This window comes from Falco naumanni, chromosome 3 (genome assembly GCF_017639655.2).
Source record: "Falco naumanni isolate bFalNau1 chromosome 3, bFalNau1.pat, whole genome shotgun sequence".
Classification (NCBI taxonomy): domain Eukaryota; kingdom Metazoa; phylum Chordata; class Aves; order Falconiformes; family Falconidae; genus Falco; species Falco naumanni.
Genome location: NC_054056.1, coordinates 92,518,347 through 92,534,086, shown reverse-complemented (window position 1 = coordinate 92,534,086; position 15,740 = coordinate 92,518,347). Strand labels below are relative to the sequence as shown.

The 15,740-nt window shown below is 47.4% G+C and overlaps 1 protein-coding gene and 1 non-coding gene across 3 annotated transcripts; both read left to right on the top strand.

Annotated features, from left to right (window-relative positions):
- The first annotated feature begins 11,082 nt into the window (after positions 1 to 11,082).
- RPL30 (ribosomal protein L30) lies at positions 11,083 to 15,066 on the top strand. Of its 2 annotated transcripts, XM_040586594.1 has the most exons (5): positions 11,083 to 11,212; positions 11,307 to 11,357; positions 12,261 to 12,406; positions 13,532 to 13,662; positions 14,899 to 15,066. In XM_040586594.1, the coding sequence occupies exons 2-5, from the start codon at positions 11,337 to 11,339 to the stop codon at positions 14,946 to 14,948; spliced, it is 348 nt and encodes a 115-aa protein (XP_040442528.1). In that variant the 5' UTR covers positions 11,083 to 11,212; positions 11,307 to 11,336; the 3' UTR covers positions 14,949 to 15,066. The 2 variants fall into 2 exon arrangements, with proteins under 2 accessions (XP_040442528.1, XP_040442527.1); XM_040586593.1 differs by lacking the exons at positions 11,083 to 11,212; positions 11,307 to 11,357 and having other exon boundaries at positions 12,222 to 12,406.
- Positions 14,546 to 14,680, top strand: LOC121085918. Its single transcript, XR_005827232.1, has one exon. It is a non-coding gene; the product is annotated as a small nucleolar RNA SNORA72 (small nucleolar RNA).
- Positions 15,067 to 15,740: the final 674 nt, after the last annotated feature.

The window sequence follows — 15,740 nt, the reverse complement described above, 5'->3', positions numbered from 1 at the left end:
AGACAGACAGAAAGCTTTGACTATGGGACACGTAAAATCTCATTTTTTCAGGGAACTGTAAAGCTGTCCATGGTCCAACTGACCCCTCCAGATTCAGAGAGGTAAAGCTCAGCTACGCGCCTCAGACCACAGACCCACCCAGGGCGGCACACTGCCTCCGACAGCTGCCGAGGGGCAGTGGAAAGGGCAGAGGGACCCAGGGTTTCAGGCTGTCCATGGACATCGCTCTGTGAACCTGCCTAAGCCCCTTTTCAATCCATCTGCACTCTTAGGCCCCACCATGACCAGTGGCAATGAGGTCTACAGCCAACTTACACCCTCGGTAAAACACATTCTGGCTGGTTTTAAGCCTGCTGCTAGTCATTTCATCAAGTGACGTAGTTCTTAGGTTACAAGAAACAGCAAATATATTTCCCTGCTTACCTTCTCTACGTCTTTATCACACTGTGCCTTCCAGGCACACCTTTTCCTAACCCAGAGCTCAACATGAAACAGCTACCAAATCAGATAACTGCAAATAAGTCTTAAACTTAAGCTACTCTAAGTAGTGATTAAAAAAACCAACTGTGTATGCTCAGAGACCAGACACTTGATCTTTTCACACTTTCATGTTTTACCCCTTTAGACACTTCTCATGCCTTCACCTTGCCTGGTACCAGGTGAACAGGGAGCATTTAAGACCTACAGACAGAAATAAATGAGCCGTGAAAACTAGCATGTTACACAGTTTTCAACTGGTATTACCAGTAAAAGAAACAATTCAAACCCATTATTACTAGGAATCTCCTGCCGTTCCTATAAACATTGGCCCTGTAACTGCCAGCTAGCCTCTCTTCATCGAGATGTTTTCTAGAGATTGGGTTATAAAATACTGCCACGCAATGCGAGAGCCACACCGCTGGGAGCCCTGGAAGCATTCCTCTGCTCTCATCTGAAATGCAAAGAATTCTCTAATACGGAAAAAATAAATCTGCCCAGTAATCTGTTCAATACCTTTATTCCCAAGAAGAATGAACATCATGTGGCAGTCAACATTCCTAAGATGCCTTCTAGTTCTATTTCATTTTTTAAATTACAGGTTTTATTTTCCCTGCTGTAGACAATTTCAGCTGGAGAAATAATGACAAGCACAGTGAATTTAAGTGGACCATAGCTACAGTATTTTTTGCTTTGCCTACTTTCTTTCCTTGTGGAAAAGACTCACATTTTTGTGAGTTACTCATCAATGGAAGGAAATTAAATACCTTTTTCCCCCTATTAACACATTCAGAGAAGTTTCTTCCAAATTACCCTCTCATTATACTAAATTAGAAACTAACTAACATGTCCGGCCAGTAACTACCCAGTTAACGGAGATCTTTCAGCTGTAGTTACAAACCACTTTATCATTACCATGACATTAGTTTATGTATTTAGTACATTTCATAACCTATCCTAACATGGACAGAATTCCTAAAATGCTCAGAATAAATTACTTCCGTTGTTTCCCTGAGCTCTTCAGTGCTCCTGTGCAAACCTCTTTCAGCAGAGGATGGGAAGGCAGAGGAATTCAGTACACGGACCAGGTGAACAAGGCAGCAAGTACAGTATAAAGAGATTTCTGCTGGTGTTTTCAGTGGGGCTCCTCGGTTTGCAGCAATATGCTGGCTTCACTGCCACATAGAGAACGCCCACCCATGCAACCTGCCCTCATATCTGCAGTCACAAACCACACCACCGCCAGACAACACACGGAAACTAAACCCATACAGAAAGCACAGATGCTGCAGCCAGAGTAACAGCAACAGATGACACTTGTAACTCAAGAATACAGGAAAGAAATGTAGCACAATGAAATACAAACAACTTTTCTGTATTTATCTTCAACATCCATCTTTCTGGAAAGGCCACTATCTGTACCTGCAGCCTCAGGCTCTTCAAAGTGTTTCCAAACCTCCCTTCGAGCCAAGAGCTAAATACCACCAATATGGAAACAAAGTTTCATTGAACTTCCACCGAAGAGCAATGATATTCTTATGAAACATCCTACAAATCAAAATGCCTTGCACCCACAACACCCAAAATTAATCCTCTATGACTTGAGCCAAAGTGCAGTCACAGGAGCACTGCGGGTGCTGCAGCCTGGGCTGGGGTTGTAAGCAAAAGGATCGCTGGGTCTGGTATTGCTAGTTCGCTATTTTTTTTTTAATTATTTTTTTTCGGAGCGGGGAGCATTGGATTTACAAGGTATTATATAAAAGCAGCAGCCGCACGACCTGTCTGTAAAATACAATTTAAAAAAAAAAGAAAGTCTGCGGAGAGGCGCGGAAGCGACCAGCCCAGCCCTGCGCAAGCGGCAGCGGGTTGCGGGGCCACCGCCGACGCGGCGCAGCTCCCCCGACGGCGCGGGCACAGGGCAGAGCCGGGAGAAACCTGCCGGCCCCGGCCCCCCGCCGGGTTTGCGCGGACGCGGGGACGGGGACGGGCCCCCCGCTGCTCCCCACAATGCGCCCTCCTCCGCCAGCCCCGCGGGCAGCCCCCCGCCCGCCCGCCCCGGCCCGGCTCGGCTCGGCTCGGCTCACCCCGCGGCGGCGGCCCGGCGGCTCCGGGGGGCGGCTCCGGGGCGCGGCTGCGGGCGCTGCTGGAGCAGCCCATGGCGGGGCGCGGCGGCCGGCGCTGCAGCCGCTGCCCGACTGCCCGGCCCGGGGCGGGGTGAGGAGGGGCCGGAGCTGCCGCCGAGCGGCGGAGCCGGGGGGGCCGCAGGGGTGGGCCTGGCGATGGGGACCGACGCCCCCCCGCCGGCGGGGGACAGCCGTCCGGGCGCGCCGCTGTGCCGCGTGCGGAGCCGCAAGGTCTGCGGTGACCGCGCGTTAACCTGGTGCGTGTGCCCGTCGGGAAAACCCACGAGCAAACATCCAGCCAGGTCAGCGTGGCGCAGGGGGAGACCCAGCGGGCGGGCATGAGGGTCCAGGCGCGGGGCAGGGGTACCAGGCGGGTTTGGAGCCAGGCTGATGTGTGAGGGTCCACGGAGGTGGTTGTGTTGTGAACCTGCGGCCGAGGCTGCGGGCTTCCTGCGGGGAGCTGCAGAGGAGCAGCAGGTCTGGGCTACCTGCATGTAGGGCCTGCCTGGTACCTGTAGGCATTTGTAGTGTCCCAGGGGTGTGTGCCTGTCCCCACATGGGGCGGGGGGCTCAGCCCCGTTACTGGCCCTCCCTGCAAATGGCAACAGCAGCAGATACACCGATGGGACTGGGATGGTGAGACCCTGGGGTCACAGCAGCTGGAGGGCGAGAAGATATCCCTGGGTTGCAGAGTCCTCTGGAGTCAGCAGTCACCGGTAACATGCTTACCGTCGGCCTTAAAGGTAAAATCCAGATAACAGGATTTTTATATTTGCATATAGGCAAATCAGCAGATGTCCAGAGAAGTCCAGGTAGCTTAGAAACTTTCCAAAGGGTAGAAGTGAAGAATGTTGCCATATATTTGCTTGCATAAACAGGTCCAGTGCATTTTATTTATTGCACGCAAGACATGTTTCATTATGTCCTTCACATTTAGAGTAATCACCCATTCTTCTAAACAAACATTTTTTATCCATCCAGAAACTTACCCAAATTGTGTTGCCTTTGGACAATTGTCCAGGGTTTGTTGATGTCCTGCAGCCAAGGTGGAGCAGTAGCAATAAGTCCAGCCAAGGCTGCAGGACATACGGAAATCCTGGATATGTTGTATACCGTATGGTATGTGTGCTATCACTGTAGCACAAGCGTCAAGCTCTGGTACACCTGGAAAAGACTGATACAGATAGGTATGTACTGTATGGATGCAAGGTGACCCTGGAGCCGTCAGACTCACTGTGTGCGCAGCGCTCACCGAGTGCACCTGTGTCACTGGGGAACCAGCTGGCAAACATACACCACATTAAGCCTAAACACATTAACATCTTCCTCGGCTCGAATTCATTTGTAGGACACTTTAAAAACAGTAGAAAAAAACATAGGCTGTGTAGGTTTCACTGTGGCTATATTTAAGATTTCTACCAGACACTAGACAGTGAAATGCTGGTAAATTTAGCATTAGCAAAGCATGCTGCTTTGCACAAAAGCACGAGTGCAATAAAGAGCTTAGCAACTTAATTTCAGAAATATGTTCATGCTGCTGGCGTGAAATCCTGACAATGCTGTGGTGGCATCTGGGTTGGTTCCCTCCACAGCACCTGTGGGGTCCCTGCACAGCACAGATGTGGGTACCTCTGTGTCAGAGGTGGATGTGTGTGTGAAGACACCCCGGCATCCACCTGCTGCCTACCAACTGGGTTGGGCTCTGCTGCCACAGGTCAGAAAGTAGAAGCATCTGTGCTTGCGTAGGAGTCTTGACAGCTGAGCAAGCTGCCTGCAGACAGCATGTATGCAAGGCAGGGATGGCAAACACATCTGATATCCCACCTTTCTTCTGTGATGTCCTTTCAGAGAGCAAAGCAAGGAGGCCAGGCCACCAGGACAGACTCATTGAGCATTGGGCACTGAAGAAAATAGAAAAGGAAAGCTACATTCAGTTTTTCCTCTTGCCTGCAGAGCTTTGTACCTGCTTCCCTCCGTGTCCTAACCAAAGGGTAAGTTGTGCAGAGTGCACCTACCATCCATCTTCCTGAAACAGCGGAGAAAGGAATTTAAGATTTATGAGGCCAGAGAGGGAACATGTGTGGGCATGCATCGCATCGGCAGCCAAGGGTGCTCAGTGGGGGGCACAGGGGCAGGGCTGCTCGGTACTTCACATTCTTTAAACAGGTCTTGGCTAAGGTACAGAAATAGGAATGAGAACCCGAGGGCCGTTTGGCAGGTGACTGCTGAAATCGCTAAATAACAATTTCATCGTCATCTCCCCTCCTCCCACGGGTAAAGAAGTTGCATCTTTCCAGCAGGAAGGCGGGGTAGAACGGAGCCAGTGCTGGAGCTGGACGCAGGCAGGGCCATGGCAGGGCAGGGCTGCAGCTCAGTGTATCAGCTGTATTGCCACGTACCGGGTCAGGCTTGGACAACTCGTGCCCTCTGCAGATCATTCAGCACAAACATGTTCCCGTGGGATGACACGCTGCTCTGCAGCTGCGTCTGTGCCACTGTCCTACCTTGCTGGGAGCACCAGGATGCCCACCCCGCCACCAAAAGCGGTAACTCCCATGGGTTTACCGTGGGGCGGGTTACACATGCCGATCGAGAGTTCATTGTGCAAACACGGACTGGTGTGTGCTTCTTTCTTCAAGCCTCTGTATGTCCAAGCAAACACCACTGAGGCCAAGACAGGGCTGGGGCTGATGCCAGTAGGCTCACACTTTTTATTTCTACTTTCTAGATAATATGTGTCATTGTTTTAGCACACTAACCTTTTGGCCAGCATCAGTGGTAGTGACACACACTTTCCAGTGAACAGTCGGGGTGAGGAGCTTTGGAAGTAGGAGTCTCAGGGTTGGGGAAGTGAGACATAAATGTGGGACTGAGCATGAGATGAGGTTCCTGGGTGGGTTGCTGGTGGCATGAGAAGGCAGGGGCAGGGAGTGAGAGGGTGTGGGAGCAGGGACTGTGGCAGCGGCACGCACAAGCTATGCCCCATGCTTGCACAGAGTCCCAAAGAAATGACTGCAAGTGATCCAGCAGCTGCAGCTTGATGTTGGCAGATGGAAATCCTTGGTAGCCTTCCCGTCCCTTCCCCTCGGCAGGGCACCTCTCCGCAGCCTCCCTGCCTTCTCTAACCTTAACCACACTGGTACTGCCCTAAATGAAGGCAGTACCAAAGTAGCTAAAAATAACCTTTAACAACAAACAAACTAAACAGTCACCTTGGAATTAGTTGTTTTTATAAAGCAAAACTATTTTATTCAGGAATATAAACTGGGAAATTAAAAGCAAATTAAATTTGAAGTGTTCAGGGATAGCTCTGTCTCCAGAAGTAAAGCAACAAATGCCTACGTCCCCTTATACACAAGCAGAAATACACTTCCAAAAGCAAACTTCGTAAAGATTTCTGTAAGGTCACGGCAATTTTTAAGTTCCCCAGGCCAGTACTACATGTTCAAACTTATTTCACTCATTCCACAGCTCGCTAGCTGTTAATAATGTTTAATATTTTATATATGATTCCTACTGCAGCTGTTGAATTTATATCTACTTTCTGATAGACCCAAATCCAGTAAACTTTTCAAAACATTATATTAATCAAGAGTTTTCTTTTTTAAAACTGTGAATCCTTTTCTCAAGTCTTTAGGTATTCTGTACTGAAAGACCAGTACTGACCAGGCAATAAAACACTCTAACTTGTTTATTGTGACAGATAATTCAGGCCCAACGTTCCACTGATGCAAATTTGTGTAGTTCCATTGAAGGCTGCTCCATGATGCTGATTTATGAACTGCAGAGAACTGCCTTCTGGAACTGCTGGGTTTGTTTTGCCTGGGATGGCAATGACTTTGGAACTTAGCTCCTTGTAATTTCCTGGAAAGGAGGGAACCCAAAGATCTTCTCATCTGACCAATTACTATCGTTAGAAATCTGCATCTGTTAATTTCTGCACAATTTGGCTTTTAGAAGATACACCATACTGTTGTACCGGCACGATATTTAAGCTGGCTACACATATAGGTCTACAAATGTATGTATTTACATATGTATATATTTATATACGTGCATACATACATACCCCTTAGCATCCTTTTACTGGCTGAAAATATATCCAAGGTGTGCAGATACCCAGGTATTCATGATAGATAGTATTTAACCTCAAGATTTCCCCATTCCCTAATGAGATAACCTTTCTGTGTCTGGCCCAGTTTCCTCTACAGCTCTTTTCTTTCCTTCTTTCTTTTCTCACAGTAAGGTCGCTGGAAGAGTGGCCTAGCAGGGGTTTGCACTGGATCCAGCAGGCCTGTGCGTTACTGGGATTCCAAATTCTCAGTTATCTGAAACAAAATGCTGCATGTGTCTGCCTGCCAATACAGGGGATGGTTCGGGGTGTGACCCTGTGAAAATCGGATGAACATGTTTGCATTTGCCGTAAAAGTGACACTTATCAGAGAACACAGCCTGTCACTTTTAATAGCCCTGACAAGTGCAAAAGAGAAACCAATGGCTGCAGGTGTTCACACAACGCTGTGTAATTGTGCGGAGATTTTGATGGGACTAAAAACATAAGAAAGGACTGGATTTTTGCATATTTTCATCCTATCAAATAGTATGCTTTGGTCATATTGGTAAAATAAAGATGTAGCCTAGCTTTTCAAAAGATAAGTCTTCTTTTTTTGAACTGAATATTGTCTTTCAGGGTTAGTGTGTGACCTTTGGCACCTGAAGGATAGCTAAAAGTATGCTGCCCCCCCCCTTGCAGTGGCTTTAGCAGAGGTTAAAACTTGAAAGCCCCCCCTCCATCACATCACACACATTTCCTGGTTCTTTGCCAGTAACGGGTCAGCACCTGTTATTGTGTCAGGCACCCAGAAGCTCTGACAAGGAGCAAGTCCTGAGCTTTTTGCTCAGGATCACTGCCTGCTGATGCTCAGGGAAGGAGTGTAAGCAGTGGTACAGCTTCAGATGTTCTTCTGCGTCCCTGGCTGCCAGGATGATCCCCACTTTCTCTCAGGGTCAGCAGTGCTGCCACTTCAGCTTTATAAAGATCTCAGAAGTTCAGATAATTTAACAGGCTCTAGGATGTCCATGTACTGCTCGTTGTCTAGACTTCAGTATTATTTTTTCTCTTTCTCTTCGTCCCAACCTTTTCTCTCAGTTAACTATACACAGCACCTACAACAGCACATGTAACTAACACACACACCTTTTCCCTTAATGCCTCATTTTACTGTCATCGGATTACATGTCATTTTTCAATGAACAATGCGACCACCCCACTGACAAGCTGACAGTATTACTACCATTGCGTTTGAGGGGGTAATGTTTGGGTTCCATAACGTGGATAAAAAGTTGCTTTGGGATTTCTCTGCAGAAACACGGGTGCCTGTGCTGCATAGATGGGCCTGCACCTGCAGCAAGCCCAGCGCTTACTCCTTCCAGCCGAACTGCTGCAAGAGACCCCACAGGTGATCCTAGCCAGCCCCAGCTGCCGAGGAAAATGTATGAACTTGCTTGTCCATCCTCAGGTACAAGTATACCCGGCCACCATGGCCTGGACTGTTCTTTGCAGATACGCTGTCATTGGTGCCAGTGCTGCTGCGGGAGGTCCCTGCCTTGCGCTTTTGTCTCATCCTCCAGGGCCACACATTTCCACCCCCAGCAGGACATCCCACTGGCTCTGTCAGTGCTGCCACAGGATGCCAAACAAAGCACTGGCTTGACTTAAGAACAGCTCTGTGGGAAAAAAAAAGGCTCAGGGTGGGAACTCCTTTGGCTGCCATCTTTACCAAAGTCAATGTATCCTGAAGTTATGGCCCCAGCTAAAGGGCGGCCATTAGACTGTTACTCCAGTCACTCACAAATCTGTGATTGCATGTCCAGACTCAAAGAAAATAAGGCTTCTTTATGGTCTTAAGATATTTTCCATCTGCTAGATCACTTAGAATTTCTCAGATACACTGAGTTGGTTTCACTTATCTCTAGGTTCAAAATGATAACATTGCTCTCCAAGTTTTGGGGATAGGTCAATGCTCCACCAGTGATGTTTCTTGCAGTGCTCTCACTCTCCTAATTCATACCTCTCACTTGTGCTTTCTTATACCACCTTATCAGCATTTTAAGGGGGAAAGGCAGTGAGAGATGTCTTTCAAGACTACTGCTCTCCACATTTGAATTAAATTATCTCCCTCTCTGCTGGAAACCCTGCCCCTGCCCTCTCACTAGGCAAAAGCAGAGTAAGGCCAGGGTGGAAGAAGCAGGAAGGGAGGAGGAGGGCTCTGCTTGCCCTGGGTGCATGCTCATCTTCACTGCCAAACTGAGCACCAGCACGCAGAGCCCCTGAGCCAAAGCAATACCGAACTCAGCCCATGAAGGAGTTGACCTCCCTGGCTGAATGTGGTCAGTGGGGCAGGCAGGAGGGCTGGATGTGGCCACAGGGCCTGCTGTTAGTGCTGGGAGAAGCAGTGCTGCTTTTGCTGACGTTGCCAGCTGCTTCCTGGATCTCTTGTTTGTTGGAGATGGAGAAGCTGTCTGATGGGAGGAATAACAGCAATGCACCTGAGTATGGGATGTGGAGAGGACATGGAACAAGAGAAAAAATGAGATGCAGAATGAAGTTTACTTTTTAGTTGCCAAAGAAAATAAATGAGATGCAGAATGAAGTTTACTTTTTAGTTGCCAAAGAAAATAAAAGTTTGAAGTATACTTCAAAACTGATTTATTTATACCCTGTAAAAGGCTGAAAATTATTTTGTTTCAGTAAGTGACATTGGGCTATAGAGACACATAAAAATGTAACATATATTATTATTTATATACTCTATATAATATTTTTATGTGCTTAATCTAGAAATTATTCCCAGAGGACTTTACAAATAGAGATGAAGCAATGCCTGAGTTTCACCTGGCATAGTCAATCTCCACTTAAGTTTGGTGGTATTTTTTTCTAACAATCTTTATCTCAGTGTTAGCAGCTTAGGTCTTAATCTAGGTGCTTAAAATGATCTGTCAAAACCTAAGGTTGCTACTTAGTGTCTACACATAAAAAAATGGTTGGGACGATGATGTGGATTTTGACTAAAGGCTGCATGTCACTGAGAGGGTTATTCTGTCGTAAATATTTTGGTAATGTGTGTGATCATATACCAGAGAAAAGTTAGCATGGAGGTAGCTGCACCAGTTGAAATGCATAATAGTATATTGCTATAAATTATTTCCCTTATTTGAAATAAACTCTATTAATATAAGAATACTAGAATAACTGAATACAACATGTTTTGGCTTGGCTTTTGAGTTTGTTGATGCGCATTGTATATCGGCAAAGGCACCAGACTTCCTAAAGCAAACAAGCACAATGCTCTCCCAGGCTTGTGCTAACCCAGGCAAGTCCAGAAAACTTTTACACTAGCTTTGCAATTTTGTGAGAAAATGTATACACTGGGGTGCCTTTCTGGTGTGGTGTGTCCTAAGAGCATGCTGTCATACCGGCAGAAGACCTTCTGTCCTGTGGGTGGATGCCCAGGCCTCCTCCTGGTGGGGTGTCACAGGGCAACCCCCTAAACTCACACCCTGAACACCCACATTGCTTGTCCCCGCAACACCCAGGCAGGCACCAGCCGAACTGGCACTCGCTGCTCATCCCTGCACCAGCCTGGGGTGTCTGTCCTAGACTGGATACCACCCTGGGATCTATCACAACTGTTCTTTGCCTGAAACGGAGAAGAACCTCACGTCGTAGCCATGTTCATAGCTAGTGCTCGTGTGTTCAGCAAGCTAATGATGGTTTCCAGAGCCCACGGGGGTGCACGGCGACTCCAGCACAGCGGAGGACAGAGCTGCTCTCGGGGGGCCAAGGCCATCACACAGCTGGGTGGGTGAGAAGCACCACTGCCCCTGCCAAACCCAGGAGCTTTACTGAGGGCACCCAAAGCTGAACCCGCTAACGCAGGCAGCCTCAGTTCCCAGAGCTATTCCTAAGGTCAGTGGCACATTTACTGCTTGAAATCCAGGTGCTGGCTCAGTGTGGGGCAGTATCTCATGGGGACAGGTTGTTTATGGCCGCCGGGCAGCAGCAGGGCCTGGCAGACACCCTCGGGCCCGGCGCAAGGAGGGCACCGCTGCTCCGCAGGGCACCGGGGCGCTCAGCACTCGCAGCAGGGAAGCGCGGAGTCACACCAGCACCGGTGTATACGGGCCCAGCGGCCTGTGGTGCCAGAGGGACCCTCCACATCGGCCCTGTAGCAGAAGTGACAGTCCCCACAGGGCGCGGGAGGCTCAGGCGGGCTTCCTTGATCAGGGCCTGAAGTCTCCCGCAGGGCTGCGACAGGTAAAAGAGCGCGGGGGCCGCCGCGTGCCGCCCGGTGTGGGAGGGCCGCGGGACTGCGCAGGAGTACTCCGGCGCGCGCCGAGGCAGGCCCCGCCCGCGGAGCGCCGCTGAGGCCCTGGCCCCGCCCCCGGCCGGCCCGGCCGCGCGTGGTTTGGCGCAGGCGCACTAGCAGCTGGAGGGAGGGGCCGGGGCGGCCGCGCGCGGCTCTCGCGAGAGCTGCCGCGCGGGGATCCGCGATGCGTTGTGGGAGCTCGGTCCTTTCTGGCTGCCCGGCCATCTTGGCGGCGCGTCTCCGGTGAGTGGGGCTGGGCCGGGTCGGGGCGGCGCGGGCGGGCGCGGGGGGCCGCCGCCGGGTGCTCACCCTTCTCGCCGTTCCCCCTCTGTTCCAGGAACCGCCCGACCCGGCGCGAGGCAGCAACATGGTGGCCGCCAAGAAGACGGTGAGTGGGAGCGGGCCGCGGCGGGCTCACGTGGCGGCGGCCCGGCCTCCGCCGGCGGCTGGCGCGGAGCGGGGCGGTGAGGCGGAGCGGAGCGGCGGAGCGGGCTGGGGTGGGGGGCGGGGCCGGCGCGGGGCCCTGGCCGCAGCTGGAGGCGCCTGTCGCGGCCCTTAGAGCTCGGGCCGTGCCCTGCGGCCTTCTCCCAGCGGCTGCTCTGCCATCGGCCCCTTGCTGAGTACCGTGCCGGGCTGCTGGCAGGGCTCCGAGGCGGGCTGGAGGGAGGGGGGAGCCAGCGCGGTGGAGCTCGCTCGGCTTTTGCCTTTCCTGCGATGTGCCTGCCTTCCGCTTAGAGCGACTGCCAAGTGTGAGTTTCTTGTTAAGTGGCGTGGTGCATCGTCGGAAATGGAGTTACCTGCTGTCGTGAGCACTGCGCGCTCCTGTCGGGGTGTCGGCTCGTGTTGCATGTGTTCGCTTGTTTCTGCTAACCTGTGTAACAGCGTTGGCGTGCCCCCTAGAAAGAGACATACGCTAAACGTGGCGTAGATTTGCAAGGCAGAAGTAGCATTTACTTGGGACTTGCCTAAGTGAGCCTGTCAAGGCCTGTCAGATACATCTGGATGTTACTGATTAACGTGGGTAGCAGCAACGACGTTTTAAGATGTATTTTCATCTTGTAAGATACGTGGTTAAGAGGTATTTTTATGAAATTGGGAAAACATAGCATCAGCAACCCCCCTAGCCAAAAGTTTTCGCATACAGTAGGCTGGCCTTTATTCTGTGTGGCCAGTTATGGGGACGTTATTAAAAGATTTCTTGTATTTGGGATGTCTTCATTTTATTATGTTCCCCACTATTTTGCAAAATGTAAAGTAACATAAAATAATGCTTTTCCACATCTTTTTTCAGAAAAAGTCCCTAGAGTCCATAAACTCTAGGCTTCAGCTGGTTATGAAAAGTGGTAAATATGTGCTAGGATACAAACAGACTCTGAAAATGATTCGGCAGGGCAAAGCCAAGCTGGTCATCCTAGCCAACAACTGTCCTGCTTTGAGGTAAGCAAATGTATGAAAAAAACAACCATCTTTAAAACTAAGACAGGTTCTTTGTACAAATACACTGTGTACTTCGTGTTAATTGCTGCAGCAAGTTATTAATGCAGAGTACTTTGCTGGCATGTTCCAGAGTGCTATGAAGTAAAAGTATTGGGCTGTTTGGTCTGTAATGATTCCAGGTCTGGATGTGTTGAAATGCTTCCCAGCATTTTTCTAGCTTACTAATTCAAAGAGCTTGCACTAGCAAAGATACTGGGAGCTTTTCATACAGTAATACCATTTGTTGAAAGTATAATGGGGCAGAATTCCTGTGTTTTTCCGAAGTAATATATTGGAAAATAATTTTACATGTAGAAAAACTGGTAGTTGACACTGATTTAAAACATTTGAAGCAGACAAAATTTGCTGTCCAACTAAGTTATAAATTTAGGTTCCTGGCCAGTGAAATTGCTTTTTGGGAACAAAATCTTTACAAATTTCCTGACATTTTTGGGCCCTTTTTGTTATCAAGGGATATTGGCAGATTCAAGAAATGGTAAAAGCATAAAAAATGCATAAAAAAAAAAAAAAAGAGAAATGGCAGGACTGTTAGAGAAGGTAGAATGTTAGTGGGGATCCCAGAAGTGTTTGAAGAGCAGTATTGCCCACTAGAATCTCCTGGTGGAAGTCAGAAGAGAAAGGAATATAGATTGACCTTTTTTTTTGTTTGTTTTTTTGTTTTTTGTTAAAGAAAAATGGTTTCTTTCACAGCTAGTGGCAACCTGATCTCTCCTCAGCATCTGGCCACTGGGTGTCATGACACATTAATAAAGGTCACCATTTATGCACTTTGATGTAGCTCCTACAACCCTTTGGAAGTCCTGAATCCCCTGCTTTGCTGTAGGAATAAGCATGCGTAGGAGCATCCTCAATGGTTTGCACTCCAGAAGTGCAAACTCGGCATGCTTATGGTTCAGGAACCCTTATAACCAGAACACAGTAGTGATTTTGTGTAGTAAGGAACAGGTGTGTTTTTCTGGATGGGAGGGAGAACTGTAAGATTTAAGTGTGATTGGAGTTAAAGCTGCTCTTGCTGTATTACAGTCAGTCACATTAGTACTGTAACACCCTGGTTTTGAATTTCAGAAAATCAGAGATTGAGTACTACGCTATGCTTGCCAAGACTGGTGTCCATCACTATAGCGGCAACAACATTGAGTTGGGCACAGCGTGCGGAAAGTACTACAGAGTGTGCACACTGGCTATTATTGACCCAGGTATGTGTGTCTCACAGTACAGTGACCAAATGGATATGTATCAGTGGTTCCTCTGTTCAGCTGTGAGTAGCAGCACTGAGCCAGTAACGTGCAGGAGTGATTACACACTTTGTCCTTTGCTGTCAGGTTTAACTTAATTATAGGTGACCAAGATCCTGTTGTTCTTTTGTGAGTTCTAAGTTCTTAGAACCTGGAGTTACTGCTGCGTATGTTAGCACTTAGCTCCTTTTACTGCTAAACCCTGTGAGCATGTATTTTTTTCTACCTTTTGGTCTGTAATGAGGTTTCAGTGGCTGGGAAGCAACTTCATGGTACGTGTTTCTGTGCCCATCAGCTAGAATATGAGCCTTGTGCTACATGCTGTTTACGTCAACCTTGTCTGACTGTTCTTAATCTTATGTGAGTTATCCTTCCCCGAATGATAATGTACAAATGTTATGCTTCCTCGAATGATAATGTACAAAAATAACCTATATGCGGATACTAATTCAGTGTTAAATTGTATTAAACATTTTCTTCTTAAACTACACCTGTTTATAATTGCTAGGGTTTGGTAGCACTCTTCTGTGCCAGAGAGTTGCTAAAGTTCCTTATCTAGACTGCTAATTAGGTGACTTCATTCTCTTCCTAGAATCTTTTAAGAATCAGTCTTTTGTTCTGTTGACCAAAATGCATACACATGGATTTAATGATTTCTGTAATAACTTTCACCTAATGTTTCCCCAAGTCACATCAATTTGAATTTGCTGTTTCTTCAGAAAATATTATTTAGCTTGCTTTTATTCAAATGCTAGCTGTAAACTTATGTTTTGAAAATGTTACTTTTGACTTTGATTTTGGGTGGGGAAGGAACTGCAAGTAAATCTTTTTGTTATGCAACATAATGCGAATATTCTCGCTGTCCTGATATTTTCGTGATCAGGGGAGGCTAGACATTCGCTATATTAAAACTATGCATTGTGTCCTCCAGGACTAGATTGTTGCTCTAGTACTGGCTTTGTGAATGCTAGTGACAGATATATAATCACTGTACAAATACTTTGTAGGGATTAGCAAAATACAGTTGCAAGTATTTTTTTACTGAGCCATCAAAATTACTTGGCTTTTTTTCCTGTTTTTGTATTGCTTTTAATTTGTTTTCTATTTATAGAATCAGTGTGTTGGGGTTTGGTTTTTTGAAAACATCTTTCTGTGGGTCTTCTTGTAACAATATGGGTTTTTTTGTTTGCTTTACAGGTGACTCTGACATCATTAGAAGCATGCCAGAACAAACCAGTGAGAAGTAAATGCTGTAAAGGTGTTATTTCTACAATAAAACTGGTTACAGATCTGTTTTAAGAAAAATTTGTATTATACCTTTGCTGGTTTTAGGGAACAAACTATATAAATGAAGATTCATTACCACTGCTGTGTTTCCTGTTCTTTTAGAAATAACCTTCACAGGACAAAACTTGCCTGTTTCTTTCCCTAGGAGTTGTGGTTCTTGAGAGGTAAGTGGAGGAAGACTTGATCATGGCAAGTATGATGCCAAATCCCAACAGGCTAGGGCTTCCTTAGTGTCTGGCTTTCAGTGCTAATGCAAAAACAAGGTGTAATGGGAGGTACAGTAGCAAGTTTGGGATGTTGGTGAGGGATTGCAAAGGGTTTACTTTAAAAAAATTTTGTGCTGTTTTTCCTAACATGTTGTGTTCTTTTTATGAAGACTATCTACTTTGTGATAAGTCAATCACAAAGTACAAAGGCAAATTATCCCCTTCTCTTTTTTCTTCCAAGAGAATATAGGGTAGCTGATAGACATGATGTATAACATGCTTTCAGTAAGATACCAATTAACTTAAAGTTGATTTTAAACTTGTACTTTTTTTTTTTAAAGTTTTTTGTAAATGTTATATTGGAGACAGATGAATTGGTATTCTCAGTTGCTGTTGCTGAGGACATTGGTGTCTTACAGATTTGTGCATGTTTTGTGTGAGACCGTGATGCAGGATGGTTCATTATTACTAGTGATTGTTAATTGTGGTGCCAGTGCTTTGCTGACATGCAGTAAAAGAAACGTCTAATGAAAATTAGTACGTGCT

Coding starts and splice junctions, on each gene's coding strand:
- RPL30 (XM_040586593.1), top strand. CDS start 12,237: ATGCTTTTCCACATCTTTTTTCAGAAAAAGTCCCTAGAGTCCATAAAC. Junction 12,407..13,531: donor AACAACTGTCCTGCTTTGAG/GTAAGCAAATGT, acceptor TTTGAATTTCAG/AAAATCAGAGATTGAGTACT. Junction 13,663..14,898: donor ACTGGCTATTATTGACCCAG/GTATGTGTGTCT, acceptor TTTGCTTTACAG/GTGACTCTGACATCATTAGA.